Consider the following 18479-nt stretch of genomic DNA (forward strand, 5'->3'; position numbering starts at 1 on the left):
ATATATTACTAACCAAGCATGTGCAGAATTAAACAAGATAGAGATTCTACATAAACAAGGGGTTTATTTGCTGATTGGAGACATTAAACAATGTACATGTGAAGGTAAATTCATTGTTAGTTGGGATTGGAAGTGTGTGTAATCAAGTGACTGAGAAAGCCCTAGTTCAAGAGTAAGAAGTGCTAGGAGGAGTCTGCCATATGATTCCTTTTTAAATTGTATCGTTTATTATTTGATTGTCATTATTGTGATTGCTCCTCATCATTATACAATGTTTGTCAGGGAAGCATACAAAATACACAACAAAAGTTTTAAAACTATGATGCTCTCATTCACAATAGAGTGGTGGAGCCCTTTATATTATAGTGAGCGCCCAGTCACGCACAAGTCCACAAGGAAACTGCAATTCCAGGGGTCGTTTTCCATCCAATTATGAGGGCATCTCCATTGGCCTCAAGACTGTAACACTCTTCATTAGGAAATTCTTTCATTAATAATCTCGCCTGGTACCAAGCTTGATGACTGAAGCTCACTTCCATCAATCCCTTGCGCTTAAAGAAAGATCTCCACACATCAAGTTTAACGTGTCTAATTCTTCTCTCACCCCCCTCACAAGATATCACATTCGTTATCTGGCTTCCACAGAACATTTCCTCAAAATTGACCCTCAGAGGATCATGTCTCTCCGGCATCATCACATCCAGGGCGTCAAAACAAGCGCTGCAATGGAAAAGAAGATTAACGAAACGCTGCTCAAAAACAGGAGAATTGTTATCTGCCTCAACATCTACGTTCACCAGTATCTGGGGCCTTAATCTCTTTATAACATCCACAACACTGTCTAGAAGAGTTTCCTTATATAACAGCCTATGGAAGACAGCATTAGCAAACACTGCCACAGCCTCACCAGGTTTAACATTAAATATAGATTCATGAATCTCACCCATACATTTGATCTGCACCGTCCTGTACGAAAAGGGAATCTCCAAGGACCGAGCGAGGTCGTGAAGTCTTCTCCCCGTGTCTCTCAGATCATCTGCATCCATTCCAACTGCTGTGATCCTCAAAAGCTTGACCGGATATGAAGAACGTTCTAAGGCAAGTCTCTCCAAAAGCACTGACCACTGGCACCCATTTCGAATCTCAAGATCTATCACATGCATTCTGCTTGATTTTCCTACGCTATCTAAGATTGCCTGCACAGATGTTAAGTGAGCCATTTTCACATAGGGCAAAACTCTATTATAATAAGCCAGCACCTGATTAAATTCGGCTTTATTATAACCACTATTGAAATTATTGGCAAAATTTACGGGTGGCTTTAGAGGATTGATTAACCCCGGGCAAGCCTGGCGTTGTATTCTCTCCTGCAGCGCCACGGAGAAATAAAAGGAGAGCCTCTGAATAGGGTTTCCCCACTGCGAAGACAAGTTGCGACAGTGTGTGAGAAGCCTGACTGCTTGATCATATTGTTTGCAGCTTATGCACTCTGCAGATGTGAAAAGAAGATTAGCCAATTCAAGCCCACGTTGGTCTTCATGATTTGCGAGAGCAGGAGAGACAAAGCAATAATCCACGCTGCCATTTGGATAGCTTTGTACGTACCGCGAGGCCGCGAATTTCACTATTTCTTCTGACGACATAACTATGGCAGTTGTGGGTATTTCGCCGTTGATTTGAGGCATCAGGACGGAATCATCAAACTGCCCAGGTACTGTAGAGATCTCAGCCATGGCTGCCTTTGACCTGTGGACAGCAAGAGGAGTAGTTTTTGTCTCGTAGAGGATATAATTCACTGTGGGATATCAGGGCAACGGATGTAGTCAATCATGGTGCAATCACTCTGATCTGTAAAGGAGCAAATCCAAAATATAATTGACAACGCTTCGATTGCGGCAAGATTCGGAGAACGGTTGTTCTTTGTATCCATCCAAACAGTAATTGACAATGCTTCGTTGAAAACAAAGGCTTCGCTGGAAACTACAGAGACAGATCCGGCCGTTTCCACGTCGGTTAAAATAATACTGCAATACCGAGAGGCTGAACACTTCCCAAAATGACATAGAAAAAAGCAAATCCAAAATATAATTGACAACGTTTCAATGGCGACAGGATTCGAAGAACGGTGGTTCTTTGAATCTATCCAAATAGTAATTGACATTGCTTCGATGGAAACTACAGAGACAGATTCGGCCGTTTCCACCCCGGTTAAGATGATACTGTAATACCGAGAGGTTTGACACTTCCTAAAATGACAAGGAAATAAACTTATTTTTAAAATATTGTATAATTGTATTTTATATTATCTTGTGCTGGTATTCTTGTTAGAAAGAGAAAAGACAGTCGATGGTATTTTGGTCTGTTTGAGGAAATTAAATCTTTCTTAAAGATTTCATATGGATTGAAGTCTGGCTTGTTATACAATTTTGATATCATATAAATTGATGTTAACATCATTCTTCTTTAAATTTGACAACTTGGAATTTTTAATTTCTAATTGGTGAGTATAATCTAAATGTCTAATCATAATTAAAAATCCTCTACACAATCTTCTAAACAAGAAAAAGATACTATTGAAAAATTAAGTTTTATTTTATTTTGTAATATTACAATAAAGTTTATTTAAAAATAATTATAATCTAAATAACACATTATTATATTTATTAGACTATTGAGTGTAATTAAAATATATATAATAGAATAATAGAAATTATTTAAAGAAATTTTTATATATTTAAAAATGGTATAGAAGAATAAATAATTTAAATATATTTAAATGCTACATGGAGGGAACAAAATCTAAAGCAAATATAAGCATTAAAGAAATGTATTATCTTAAGAGGCATCATTTTTCAACTAAATCACATATACTGATTTTAACCAAGGTGTTAATAGAATTGCACTTAGGGGATACAAAGACCAACGAAAATAAATACTATTTTCAAAGAAAAAGAAAATTAAAAAAATTAAAAATAACCAACATAATCATGTAGCAATTTGCAAAGAAAATATTTCTTCTATAATGGGTGAACCCACAATAGTGGGTTACACTTTTTTGGAGGAATAGATTCCTCCAAAAATGAGCTTGCCAAAATTTCGAAATAGAGGAAAAGACGGGCTTTCGGCACTAGCATATGAGATAGATATGAATTTTCATTCTTCATCCTTTCTATTGTTTTTAATTAACTTTGTATATCTTTTCAAAATATTTTATTGTATATATATATATATATATATCTGTGTGTGTGTGTGTGTGTGTGTGCGCGCGCACATATATATACACATGTGTATGTATATGTATATGTATATGTATATGCACATGTATAAATGCACATACATACATACATACATATACACACACACGTGTATGTGTGTGTGTGTATTTAATGTTTGTGCATGTTACATGTACATGTAGATTTATATATTTTCAATGCATGTAAATTCATATTACTATCAATAATTGATTTTATGTAAGCATACATTTGTATTAAATATATTAATTTCACATACACACACACATACATGTTAAAATTGATTTAATATTATAATATTCTAAATTGCTAATATTCTAAAACCTAAGCATTTATAAGCCCTAAACCTAAATTTTGAACTAGAATCCTAAATATTAACCTAAATCCTAACTTCCTAATAGTTGAACCCTACCCCTAACTATAGTGAGTTAGTTCTACGATCTAAACTAGTTCTCTAATCATAACCATAACTTTAATTTCTTGATATTAAACCCTAGCCCTTAATGTTAAACCATATTCCTAAATACTCCAAACTTGTAATTTCTATAATATTAAAAGCTCTCAACCCTAAACCTAAATCCTAAGATCTTAAATCCAAACCCTAGTCCTATATATAATCCTAGAGTTCTCCTAAGATATAATATTTAACTCTAATTCCACATAGATAACTAGAAAATGATGTAAATGCATGTTCCCTAACCCTACTAAGGTAAATAATCAAATGTCTAAATTAGATTCTAAGCCTAATCCTAAATGATAAACCCTTATAAGACCTAGTAAAGTTAAACTTAGTGAACCCTAAGATCCTAAAAATTCATGTAATATATAAAATCTTAAATCTTAACCTAAGTCAAGGACAAAATCTTGAATTTTTAAGTAAATAGTAAAAGTATTTAAATGTGTTAGACCATACTTGATCATTTTTAACTGTAGTTAAATAGATTATGAAACCTAATCAATGATTGTAAATCCTAAACCTAATTCCTTACCCTTTAATACAAAAATCATAACTCCAAAATCTTGGTATGAACTAAACAGAACTATAGGTCCTAATCCTGTTATCTTGATTGCTAAACCCCAATCCTAACTCATTAACTCTAATCCCCAAAGCTCCCAACCCTAAATCTTAATCCTAATTCATAATTTGAATGTAATAAAAAATCAAGTTTAACTAGGTAAGATCCTAAATTTGAATGTAATTTACAAAATCAAGTTTAGCCAAATAAGATCCTAAGTCCTAACCCTTTAATACAAAAATCATAGTCCTCCAAAAAATCTTGAATATTAAGTTCGCTAATCCTTAACATTTAAACCATATGAACTAAATGTAAGTCATAGGTTCTAATCCTAGAATTAGGTAATTTCCAAACCCCTTAATCCAAAGTGGTAAATTTAATCTTAAAAGCTCACAACCCCATTTAAATCTTAATCCTAATTCCTAAACTATATTGCTAAATCCTTACTCCTAAGATCATAATTTACTTACTCTAAGATAATCCTAGAGCCATGATTAGGAACTATTCCATTTTAAAGTCTGATCGCACATGTGTATATATTTATTTAAATGTTTTAGGGCTTATATATTAAAAGTAAATATGACTCATGTGTAATATGTGTTAATTTCACATTTAATTAACTTAAATGTATATCACACATACAAACTCATTTCACATGTACATGTATGACTTAAATATATATAGCATGTGTGTATATACATGTACAATTTCATGTTTAGGAAATTTCTATTTCTTAATGTCACATGTATATTACATTATAAATTTTAGGTTTATTATATGTCATATTTTTATTTTAATTTTAGATTTACACATACACATACAAATACTATCTATAGACATTGGTCCAAATGGAAGATCAACAACCTCCTATCCCTCTAAGCAGCAACCTATCCCCCCCCCCCCCACCCACCCCCAAAATCAGTGTAGGATACCCCCAGATCAACAACCTCCTATTAGCCCAAGTAGTACCCTGTCACCCCAACATCAACATAGGATCCCCGCAAATTAGTAGCCTATTCCACCTCATGATCTTTATGACCACAATAACTAGTAGATTATGAGACTTCAAGAACCCCTGACTAGTGAGACATGCTCTAGAGTTTATATTAATATATGCTAGAGAATTTTAGGTAGCCTTACATATATTAGAGATGAGATTCATAGTGTCACTCCATATTTAGCATAGACTATACAGGTTGTCCTTGACAAAAAGAGATGAGAGGTCTCTTCGGGTCTTTCACTTCAGTAGGTATAAGACTCAGTGCCCAAAGATTTCTTGAAGAGGGAATGCTTCCCTCATTATGTTTCACAAAATTTTGTGAAGGGGTATTTTCTCTTCAAGTGTACAGATCCATAGATCATTGGCTTGATATACACACACTTCCTTGCTGCTCATTGTCATTATCCAAATAACTACTAGATTTAACTCTATTTTACAAGAAATATTTATGTTGAGATTCACTTAGGTATGGTAGTGAACTACACTAATTCACCATGAAATTTAGGATAGGGGCATGGTAGACTGGCTGATAGGTTGATAGGTTATGCACAATAGACAAATAGGTTAATTATCAGAGAGAGGGAACCTTCTATTTCCCCTATGTTAGGTCACTCAACTCATTAGGTTATGCATAGCACACAATTGTTTGGGGGGGGGGGGGGGGGTGGGTGTCATTCAGGGAGTTGGAGATATTGTTGCAGCTATCAGATCTATATCAAGTGATGAGGTTGGCCAATATTTGATGTCTCATTGGGGTTCTAGAACATTGTCTTGTGCTTCAACTTCAGAAGACTTGTAAATTACATAAGACATCACTTTACTGGCTAGCTTAGAGGGCCTCATAAGAGCATTGGCATGAGATACTATGACTGGTCTAGCTAGGGATATATTAGATTCATATAGATTCGTATCAGAGCATCTTTGCATACCAATATTAGATGGTCAAGCTCATGTGGGTATTATTACTCAACCACATTCCTCTCATCACTTAGGTGGTGGTCATGGTGGTAGTGCATATCATGATACACCTACTAACCACTCTTTTGTAGTAGAGGGACATACACATAGTAGAGACCCCTCAGCCAGTGTAGGGCATTCTCTAATTTTAGATATGTGCCTTGATGATTGTGACTTTAGCTTGTCAACCACATGATGGATGGATTTTTTGACAAGTGAGGATTCTACTTCTATGCCATCTCATCTAGTCGGTCCACATAGCTCATAATTATTAAGACATGTGCTAGTCACCAGCCATGCCAACATAGAAGTAGAGATGGGGCTAGATGAGCCCAACAAAATCTCAATATATTGGTGTACATAATTTATGCTAGGAAGTATATGTATTATCAGATGCCAAGATGTACACAGGTAAATCTTATTTCTTTTGTTCATTAAAACTTTAATTGTTAAACTAATAATTTAAATGTGTATGTACATATATGTCACACATGTGCAATTGTACATTTTTTTAATTTGATTTGTTGCACATATATGTACATTGTGGGGCTTTGACATGCATCTTGTTACTCCATCTTTGATGCTAGATTGTGTATGTTATCAAGATTCATTGGATGATGTCAACAGTAGATAGGTGAGTTTGAAATGTTTCATTAGACACATTGATATATCACTTTTTCTTTAATATGTAATTAATATACATTGATATTTTTAAATTCTTAATTTAATATATAATTATGTTTATTGATATACCACTTTCTCTTTAATATATAGGGGTCAACATAACCTTTAGAGCATTTGATAATCAATCTTCAGACTACATTTTAAGGATATGTCATGATGAGACTACTAGACCTGATGATCTATAGTTTTTTTTTTTTTTTAATAGATTATTTTATTTACTTTCATTTAGAGAGACGTTCATAGATTACATAGACACTTTGTATGCATGTTATTTATGTTGAGATCTAATTGAAAAGATCATTGTTGAGAGAGATTATTGAAAGAGGGAGATTATTGAAGAGGACTATGTGTTTCAATAATTATTTTATCATTGATTTCAAACCTACTATTTGCTGGTAAGAAAATTACTTATAAGATTCAAGTATTAGCACTTAGTTGATTGATGAGGAGGATATGATCAATAAGAGGTAACAATAGCACCTAGAGGAAATGTTGAGTTACGATTATGTAATAAAGTGCAAGGTTCAATTAAGACAATGATGATATGGTGTATGAATAATCTACTTGAGGTTACAAAAGCTGGATACACTTAGAAAGTTTAGAAGAACAAGTTACACAAAGTTTGTCTACCAAGCTTGACTGAGTGGATAGTAGGTGCTGAGAAAAGTCAGTGCAAGCTAAGTAGAAAATAAGTTAGAGTCAAGTAAAAGTTCATTCTAGTGTATGCCAAGAAAAATAGTTGATGCCAAGTAAAGTTTAGTTGATGCCAAGCATCAGTAAACTTTAGTATGTGTCTAGTAATTTCATAGTGCATGTCAAGAAATTTAGTATGTGCCAAGCATTAGAAGATTGATAATGTCAAGTTGCTACATTATTTAAAAGATCAAAGATTTGATGAATCTGAACCAACAAGTTTTTTTTTCATGAATTTTGTGAACCAGGTGGAAGATAAGGTTGATGAGCTGGTGGCATGAAATTTGAGTTAAACCATTTTTAGGTGAATTCAAATGGATTTTAGAAGAAGTTTCTAGAAGAGATATAAGATTTAGGGTAGATACATTGTATCCTAGCACTAGTAAATTTGAACTCAATTTTCAATGAATTTTTGTTGAAATTTTGATGCAAGTTTGTCAAAATTTTGACCAAGCAGTTCATGGTAATTTTTCTTGTTGAAATTTTGACCAACCTAAAGTTGGTCAAAATTTTGACAAATACATTTGTCAAAAAAAATTAATTTTTGCTAGCTCTCATTTGTCATTGTTGGTCAAAATTTCCACCGGTGTTGGGTTGAATTTTTTTTAGAATTGATTGAATTTTTAACCAATTCTTGGTAGAAAACTATCAAGAATTAGTCAAAAAAATTTATAATTGGTGGAATTTTTGATCAATTCTTGGTAGAAAACTATCAAGAATTGGTCAAAATTTACACCAATGTTTAGTAAAAAAAAATTATGCTGTATCAAGAAATTGTTTCTTATCCAAGCCATTTAATTTGCAACCTTTGAAATCTCTACAAAGATAAAGTTGGAGCAAGAGAATTTTTCTTCTCAAAGGTGTCCTCTGATTGTAAAGTGTCCACACTTTACAATCAGAGGACACCTTTGAGAAGAAAAATTTTGCTGCTCCAACTTTATCTTTGCAAGATAATGGAATGGACACTTTACAATCAGAGGACACCTTTGAGAAGAAAAATTCTCCTACTCCAACTTTATCTTTGCAGAGATTTCAAAGGTTGCAAATTAAATGGCTCAGATAATAAAAAATTGCTTGATAAAACATGCAACAAATGGTGTTGAGGGTATGAGTTGATGGTGTTGAGTGTATGAGTTGATGATATTGATGGTATGAGTTGATTCTGACCTTTAGAGCCAACCTTTCATAATAAAAAAAAATCAGAAATAAGATTTCTCAACCAAACTCTATTTAAGTCTCACTTCAAGGTTTCTAGCTTAGGTGCATGGGGTTTACATTTTCAGATTTCTCTAAGAACAACTTGTTTTCTTTCATAGGTCCTATAACTGTGTCAATATTCAAAGTTTCAAAAGAAACAAGGATATCTTTTGTAATTGGAAAAACATTCTGAAACACAATATACTGGGAATTAAAGAACAAAATTACTCAAAATTAAAACACAACATTTAACCATTTTATTTATCTACATACAAAATGTTGAATGCAAGATATAGGATCACCATAGTTGCAACAACTACTTGATCATTTTTCCATGAATTGAATTTGACATACTCCCATCAACAATTACAACAACTCCAATTTTCTCCTACTGTTGTTGTTGATGTTTAACAACTTGGGATTGGTAACTTGACAAAGATTGTTTTTGAAACTATTGTTGGCTATTATTTTGTTGTTGTTTCTATTGTTTTTGCTACTACTACAATTTTTCTTGTTGTTGTTGCTATTGCTGCTGGAGTTGGGCTATCTTCATCTATAAGTAAATAAATGTCAAACCTTAAGAAGATGCATAAAAATCTATGATAAACAACATTCTATTTATTAAAAGCACAAATAAAATAGTACAAAGATCAAGGTATGCCAAAGGAAATAGATTAAAGGCAATGAATCCGGTAAGAAAATAGATTACATGTCTACAATATGAAAGTTTATCCTCTTAAAACTTAACTATAAAGAGTTGTACAAAATAACACATTCAGCTTTAAACATATTTGAACTAGTGATGCAAAGGTATTATTAGTTTCACATTTAGAAAACACTCAACCAATAATGTGGAAATTTTTTATCATACACAAAATTTTAACATGTTCAAGGGTTTGGGTTTGAGCCAGTGTTGGAGATTAATTAAAAAGGTACTCCTGACTATAGGTATATCAAATTTATTGTACATTGATGTTAATTTTACTTAATATTCGTAGCAACTAATTCAATTCAAAAACCTCAATAGAGTTTCCCCAAAAGCCTATTTTCATAGTTAATTGTATGGTCTAGCATATTGTAGATTTATTTAAAATTTGGCTAGGTATACCTAGAGTTATGAGTATTCATACACAGAGGTAAGTGTAAAGTAATTGCCATCACACTACAGGCTAGTCAAAACATAAACCATGACTAGTAAAATAAAAATACAAGATAGCCAAGAAATAATTCTTTAAGTCCTATAGGTCCATTACACAAGAAAAATATGTGAAGCTTCATCACTAACTCACCTTGGATCTTCCTAAAATCACCAACCATATGCATGCCATCTTCTCTCTCATTTGTGTTATCTCTCATTAAACCCATGAACTTGTTTGAGAATAAAACTAAAATCATCAACCACCCAATTCTAATGATAATGGCACATCAAATATGTAGATACCAAAATACTTAGAAATGGCTCACTATTTTTATAATATGTTGTCTTGTCGAGAGCATATGAGGAGAAAGGTAAAGTCTTCCAGGTTAGTGTCAAATAAGAACCCCTTATAGAAGGAAACAAAACAAGTTGTTCTTAGAGAATTCTGAAAATGCAAAGACAACCCTCTTCCTCATATTGAGAAAACAACTAAGGAAAGACTAGGGAGTGTAGAGTGGGACAAAATTCCATGTTAGTCAAGAAGATGAGTTTACAGTAGAGTTGGTGAGGTCAAGTGATGAGACCTCTAATCTGATACCACCTATATATTGGAATGTTATGGGGTAGCATACTAACAACAAAAACTGTTGATGCTTACTACAATATGATGTATTGAAAAGTGTATACTTTGTATATCAGTATACACTTTTAAAAGTATATATTGGGTAGTTTATAGTATGTTTTTAGAAACTCATCTTCATCATTAGTAGTATGATCATATGACCTAGTGTTATTTGCCCCTAAAAAACTTGATATATGATGTATCCTTTTGTAAATCATATCTAATACATAAAAGAAATATCAAAAATTGATTTAAACATCTTAAATATGCTTTTTGATATTTTCACAATTGGTTATGTCAAGTTTTACTTCTTTTGTCAACTCATTTTCTTTGTATATTGCTTGTTGAAAACCCCTCTTCGTCTCTATTAGCAAGGTATGAACTATAGTAACTTGAACTTTATAGACAAATGTATAATCTATTATTTGTCAAAAAACCATCTTCTTCTCTATTAGCAAGGTATAATATAAAGTAACTTGAGCTTTACAGTCGAATGTAAATAGTCATTTGGGAGTTCAATATAATTTTCTTGTTTCTTTTCGTATGTGAATAGTGAGATAATATGCCAAATTCATGAAATATTCCTTATGAACACTAGGAAGGTGTATTCAAAATTGCATGCTCTTCCATATTCATAAGTTGTGTTGTAGAAAACTAGGGGCCATGCATTTCCTCTATGATAACTACAGTTGATGCAAGCACCCTAAAGAGAGACACATCTTCATCACCATAAATCTAACTAACAAAAGCCTTTTTTAGTGCAAATTCATCTGCCTGGCCAAAAAGGCAAAAGATTATCTCTACCATGATCCCAATCCATTAATAATAGAAGAAAAAATAGTGTTGTGCAAATAGCAGGTTATTTTTACCTTGACCAATCATTGGCACAAAATAAATAGTGTTGTGCAACTACTAGCCAATCAGTAATGGTCTGCAAGGACAAGACAAGCTTCTAAAATTGGAATCACCACATTAACTCCACAAAATGCCTCATCTAGCCTACAATTGTGTGGGTATGGATGTCAATAATTCCAAATAATTCCAACCACAAAGGACATGCCCCACTTTATGTCATAATTAATTCATACCAAAATCTAACTCTTACCCGAATTCCAAATCCAACTGTTTTACCAAAACCACAGGCATTTCATTCTCAAATTTCATCTATTCTATAACTAGAATGATAAGCACTGTCACATCCCCCATTCTAGTACATCCCTAAAAGTATCAAAAAATAAATAAGAAAATATAATTATCTAGGAAGCTGGTCCATGTGTAGAGTCTTACGATAGAATTCTGTGAGCAATCCCAATCGTTATGGAATGAAAATGGGTAGACATATGCAAGTTAAAAAATAACGATTGGTTATATAATCACTAGTAGAATGATAGTGATTAGTACCATTATAAAGATAAACTATCAAACAAGTAAGAGTTAACAAATGACAATCAAGATCTAAGACAATACTAATAATTAAAACCATACCAATCAGCAATCAAGGCAAATCGTGATTAAAGAAAAATGGACAATAATATACTTGTTAACCTAAATGAAGGGGTGTGAATAGAAATAGGTAATAAAATTATAAGGAGCATGTCTCATCTCAAGGGACATTACTAGTCAAAGGAATAATTAAGTATAAATAGAGAAAGGATGCATGGAAAAGGAGGGGGCAACAAATATACAAACAACAGTTATGTTCAACAATCTAGAACATATAGTTGCATCTCATGAATAGCAGAAAGGATATACATAGTAATGGCATTGAATAAGAGCACGATAGAAGAAATACAGACTAGTATTGTATCAATAATGAACCATACGTATATACCAATGTTAAAAGGATCAGACTATTAGTACTCAGTGGAAACACCAAAATAGAGAAACATTTGGACACTGACAACATTTAGCAAGAGAATATATTACAAAACTTCCCAAACTAATCAATGCATTTATGCTGATGATTCATCAAGATTATTCAATACAGTTTGCATATATCAACATACATGATGCTTAACACTTCAACTATGTGATTATTATTATGGATAGCCCAATAGCTTATTATGATGGTCATTTAATGTGTGCAACCATTTGAATCCCATCTTGAATCCAAGAATGGACCAAAAGGTCTTTATGCTGGATTACTAAGGAACCCACTTACAACCTCCTCCCAACTACACAAGATGGTGTGTGTTTCCAGGAAGATGAAGCAAATGTGAAAAGCAAGTACAAGCTGCAAAGTCAGAAAGTTGTGGTAGACATCCCTCTTGGACTTGGTGTAGAATGACTAATCCTTAATCACTCGCTATTTTTGTTTAAGAGGGTAGGTTGGCATTTTTAGGGAGAGGTAGAGTAATTCCTTGGAAGATAGGTGAATCCCAAAATGGAATAAGGATAGGGTCCTAAAGCCGTGAAGAAGTCTGGTTGTAAACAAGTTTCCATCTACCCTAACATAGGTAATTTCCCATCCTCCTTATGGATAGTGATTAGGAGAGAAGTAAGGAATTGGGGCTTAAATATATTAAATATGAAATGTATTATGAACCATTAACTATTTCATAATTTAATACAAACCATTACCTATTTTTGATCTATTGAGCTATACCCAATTGATCCAAAACCTTTTTTAACAAAAAGAAAATGCATACTTGATGTTGAGCATGAATAGAGGTCTCCTAGTTGTCCATTTATATTGAAAGCATCTAAAATATTGAGCGCACCTCCAATTTCATTTTTGTCAGCTTCAACTTCAATGGGATCACTATTCCACCACTCCCTTGTTCATTTATGTAAATGTAAATTTTAAGCAATTAGAATGACTACCAAATGTAATGACTATCCAATAGGAACACACAAGGAAAACTCTAAGAGATTGAAAGCTACAAATCATTGGCATAGAAATTCCTTCTTTGAAATTACCCACTCTTTATACATACAACATTAACTTAGATTAATCTTGTAACAATAAAAAATAAAGAATTATTTCACAAATGGAGATATGGTATACCTTATCATCAATCATTGGAACTTTTTTTTTTATCGTTACACAATTATCTTTGTTTAGAAGGAGTCCAGATCAACCCACATTTTCCCAACCAATCAAACCTTCTTCTGATCAAAAGCTATTATGTAGTTGAATAGACCCAAGCATGGACTACACACTTCCAACTAAAAATAAAACATTATGCAAATGAACCCGATATAATTGAACCATAAAAATAAAATAAAAGTTTTTCTAAAGAAATCAATATAATTGAACTATGCTACACTAAAAATCAAATACAAATTGAATGGGTAACAAGGTGACATGAAAATTAAATAACACTAATCTTAGAAGGAATTAATTTTCCACAGCCCATAGAACTAGATCACTCTTTTTGAGGTATACTATGTATTCTTTTTAAGCTCAAAAAAAGTGTTTAGACTTAATCTTGACTCAAAGATCTTCACTAAGCAATAGACCAAGATGATATGTTTTCCCAGAAGAGAGGAATTCCTAGTATTAACATTTCTCAAAAAGAAAAAATGACTTATTTTTGAAGTAAGTTAAAACCACTCCTAAGGGTTCATACATAGCTTTATGGTTTCACAATGAAGTAACCCCAAAACATGGGTGTTACAATCAACTGGGAAAAGTCCCCCACCCCTTGATCTAGCTACTTCATCAAACTTCACCAATGCCATGCATGGACTCATTCCCCTAATTTTTGCACCAAACTATTTATCTTCTATTGTTACAAATTTAGTAGGTTTATTGTGCTACTTTGATTGATATAAAGTTGTAGATTTTTCCTTCTAAGTTACCAAGTCATTACAAACATTTTCCATCAATTTCTTTATTTCCTATGTCAAACAAATCTTTTTATAGAAGCTATCAACTCTTTACTCTTAAAGCCTTCATAGTCTTCACTTAGAGTAACTATCATTATATTTGGAGTTTCTGGAGGAACAACATCCTCGATTCCATAATTGTTGGGACTCCTCCCCATCTTTTCACTTCCACTATTAGTGACATTTATTAGTATTATCATCTTGTGCATACCTAGAATTAGCTCTTCATAGTCTATGTCACCTCTTTCTCCCATTAACACACACATGTTAGCTATATCCATACCCCATTTCATATACAAGTACCTACCATCACCAAATCTAGAAATGTTGAGAAATATTCATAATAGGTTTATATGTCATGAATACTTGCTGAGAATAATAAATTTGTTTGAATTGGACAAGGAATGCATGCAAATCTTTTGATCCTGATTACCTCAAAGCTTGAGATCTGGAAACATGCAAAGGCAATATCCACAATCAAGAATAATTTTGATAGTAAATGTCATGGCACCATGAACCTCTTATTCTCAGTTGCTTCAACAAATCATCTGCTCTAGGAGCCTACGAAAATCTAGAGGATAAAGGTTAGAATACTAGCTAATGTTAGTCATGGACTAAGATACTCTCTTAATAGTCAAGTTTTTCCTTGGGAATCTAGAGTACTTTCTAAAAAAACAAGTTATGCCTACTATTTCATCAGAAAGATTCAATTTTTATGTTAGGTAATCAACATAAAAAATTTTAGTTGCAATAGTACTAGGAAATTATTCTGAAAAGCAAGAATACATTGAAAACTATAAACAGCATAACCTTACAAAAACTTAATCATGATAACCATAGATTTGGAACTCTCAATGGATATGTTCTTCACTTTATAGGCCAAATAATGAGAATTAGATGCTGATGCATCTTGTTCAAAGAATATAGAATCCTTTGGTGCACTCAATTTTAACATATGTTTTCTCAATGCTACCATATTCTCCCAATAGTAATCTATATGAGAGTCATTGTCTAGATCTAGAAATATGGGTGAATCTACATTATCACCAAAGAAGTCAACAAAACAAATCCAAAGGATGCAGAGGTGTGTATAGAGTGAATTGCATTTATAATCTCCTACATCATATTCACTAGTTTCTAATCATAAGGTTCTTCATTGGAATTATAACAATCCACTACAATCACATATAGATGCTTTCTTCTCCTTAGAAGCAATTTTTCTAGTGAGTTTAAGCTATTACCATGTCCAAGATTTTGTTTTTCCCATCCATTCTCATCATGCCTTCTTCTGTGTTGGATGATCTTACCTTAGATCTCTCTATAGTTTTCCTAATATGCTTAGGAATGCCTTCATTACTAGAATTTTCATCTTGCACAAGTCTATCTGAACTATTAAGTGAAATAGAGCAACAATCTAGGTCCAGAGAAAGTCTGAGAGATGTATCTTATACATCCTTAAATGAATCAGTCTCTGATTCTGATTCTGCATTTTCAACAAGATCACTTTGCCATTGTGGGTGTCTCATCCTACATTGTGAAATTATTAACAAATGTACATTGCAATATTGAGGCCAAGAATAGAGGTGAATTTTCCTCAAGTCATTTTGTCTCCACTCAAACTAGAGATTCTTATTAGCTACAAGTCTATAAAGAGTATATGTAATAGACTTTTTATCATGGGGATCTATCAATAACCCATTTTGTAATGTCTACACATGAAGTGATTGAAATTAATCAAACACTAATATATTATATGAAAACTCTATTACAAATTCTTGAGCTAAAATTATTAGATATAGACTATACCCAATGAATATCAACTAGTCCTCCCTTCTTTATGGCTACTATGGGCAATCAATTTGCAGTTGCCTAAACAAAATTAATTCTTTACTATGTGAACTTCTTTTTGATGATTAGATGGCCCTAGTCATGTGCGGAAACTTGTTTCATCATTCCTTATATTTGCAATAATACACATACACTCTCTCTCAAAATTCCTCACATGAATTGTACATTTTCTTCTTAACCATTAGTAAAACCTATTATTTTTATTATGAGATAAAACACTGTTAACAATAAAAATTTTGTTAACCTACCTCAATGAGAGTCAAGCCAAAGGGTTCCACTAAAGCTAGATTAATAAAAACAGCCTACACATTATAACACAATAATTCTAAAGGTACATGCATTTCATTTTTCATGGAGAATGTAGTGTAGTTTAGAGTTTTTATCCAATATATAGATAGAAAGGCTCACCTATCTTTGTTTTTTCAGCAATTCTGTAGATGTCACTGACATCTACTTGTTTGTGATACTTTGGATATGCCACTTCTCCATATAGATCATACTTGTCAATTAGCTTTAGAATAGTAGTAAGCAAATTTGCATTTGCTGCAGGCATTAGATCAAACTCATCTCAATTACCCATGATCAACATCTGTCAGTTCACAATAGAAACTAAAAATCATTAGCTATAGAGGTAGTGCAACATGTCACATAAAGGAGACAAAATTTCAGAAAAGAGGCATACTAAATTTGCTAATATCCTCAAATTCTTGCACTCCCCAAAAGCCTTCACTAAAGTTGTGAAAGGTTGAGAAAGAGCCAATATTATTGGCTTTGAAGTATTGTTCAAGAATCACAGGGTCTAAAAATGAAAAGATGGGTGTCAGGTCCATATCATTTATGGTAAGTTCATGAAAATGCATTAGTCCTAAAAATTCTTGTGTTTCCAATCAGAGTGCACATATTTATGCAACCAATTTTTAAAGTATACTAAACCCCATATAGAGGTAGGGAACAAATTTTGTCCCTCTCTTACCTCATCCCACAAAGGGGACTCAAATAATGGAGCAAGATCATTCTCCAAATCTTCATGTGTGTTATCACCTTGTACAACAACATTTCTAAAGTCCATTCTAGGTTGGGTGCACCCTATTGTAATAAAGAGCTGATTGTTAAGCTATTTACTTCATCTCAACCTCTTATAAATGGGAGCAAGAATGAAATACTTTATCAAGGTTCTAAGTATACAACCACCAATTTATTGAAAATCTTGTGAGCTCAAAAGTATGGAGAGAAAGTCTGTTATAGTAGTTGAAGGGGATAAAGAGGAGTGTTTTATACTTAAATTACCATAGGAAATGAAGGAGATGATTTTTTCCAAGCTTTTTATTGAATCAATTTGTGGTTCTTACATAGTCTATAAGGAGTGGAATTATATCTTGTCTTGAAACAAATTTATATCTTCACTACCCACCCAAAATCCATGGCTTCTCATTACTGGTGGTGAAGATGGTGAAGATGTGGGGAAAAATACCCACCAAGAGCATATTAGGACCTATTCCTTCTTTTTGAAAAATGGATAACCCTCCCTCTCTCCTTTCTCCCAAATAAGGTAGACAATATGAGATATCTATCAAGTGCCAGACATGGGTTACTAGTCTTTCAAGGATCTCTCACTTCACTATGTTTGTAATCCCCTTTTGATATCATAAGCTAAGATAAATATAGACTTGATAGAAAATTTATCAGTATTATACAAGGAACGAATAATGAGCCTTATATGGTAGCATGGTCTAACTTTATTGGCTTATCTTTTGAAATCTACCACTATTCTCAAGATTCATGCAAGATAAAGTGTCAATTTACAAGCGAAACTAAAATATTTAGCCTTACTAATATGATTTATTGTAATGGTATTCTTTTCTAGATAGAAATTCGAGCAACTATTAAGAGTTATAAAATCCTAAATAAGACTTCCATTAATCCTATTACAATAAATCCATTAACCCATCAAATATGTCAATATTAGTATGGATTAATTGTATCTATGGTTTCATATGGTTCCTCTATTCTTGTAGTGTTTGTTTTGGAAGACCACAACAAAAACCAAGAAATCAACCCCAGAATTTTTATTTGGGAGTTGTTCTTAGACAAAAAAGATAATTCCATTTGGAAGTGGAAAGAATTTGCAAGATTGCCTAAAATGGCACCACATTTTGATTTAGATTTAGAAGATCTGGGTTTAAATTGTAATTGTGTGGGAGATTACTTGTGCTTTAGCACTGCAAGGAGAAATGTAGATGTG

At 32.8% G+C, this 18479-nt stretch overlaps 1 protein-coding gene and 1 pseudogene across 1 annotated transcript; both read right to left on the reverse strand.

The window, feature by feature from the left end:
* Window positions 1-377: 377 nt before the first annotated feature.
* On the reverse strand, window positions 378-1733 carry LOC149560835 (DELLA protein GAIP-like). The gene has a single exon (XM_089827696.1). It carries the CDS (start codon window positions 1731-1733, stop codon window positions 378-380), a length of 1356 nt encoding a protein of 451 aa, XP_089683822.1.
* A 14084-nt stretch (window positions 1734-15817) lies between these two features.
* On the reverse strand, window positions 15818-17306 carry LOC149560836 (putative sucrose-phosphate synthase 2; annotated as a pseudogene).
* Between the last annotated feature and the right edge of the window lie 1173 nt (window positions 17307-18479).

Source organism: Cupressus sempervirens, chromosome 4, assembly GCF_028749045.1.
Source record: "Cupressus sempervirens isolate cs-2001-9-10 chromosome 4, ASM2874904v1, whole genome shotgun sequence".
Classification (NCBI taxonomy): Eukaryota; Viridiplantae; Streptophyta; class Pinopsida; order Cupressales; family Cupressaceae; genus Cupressus; species Cupressus sempervirens.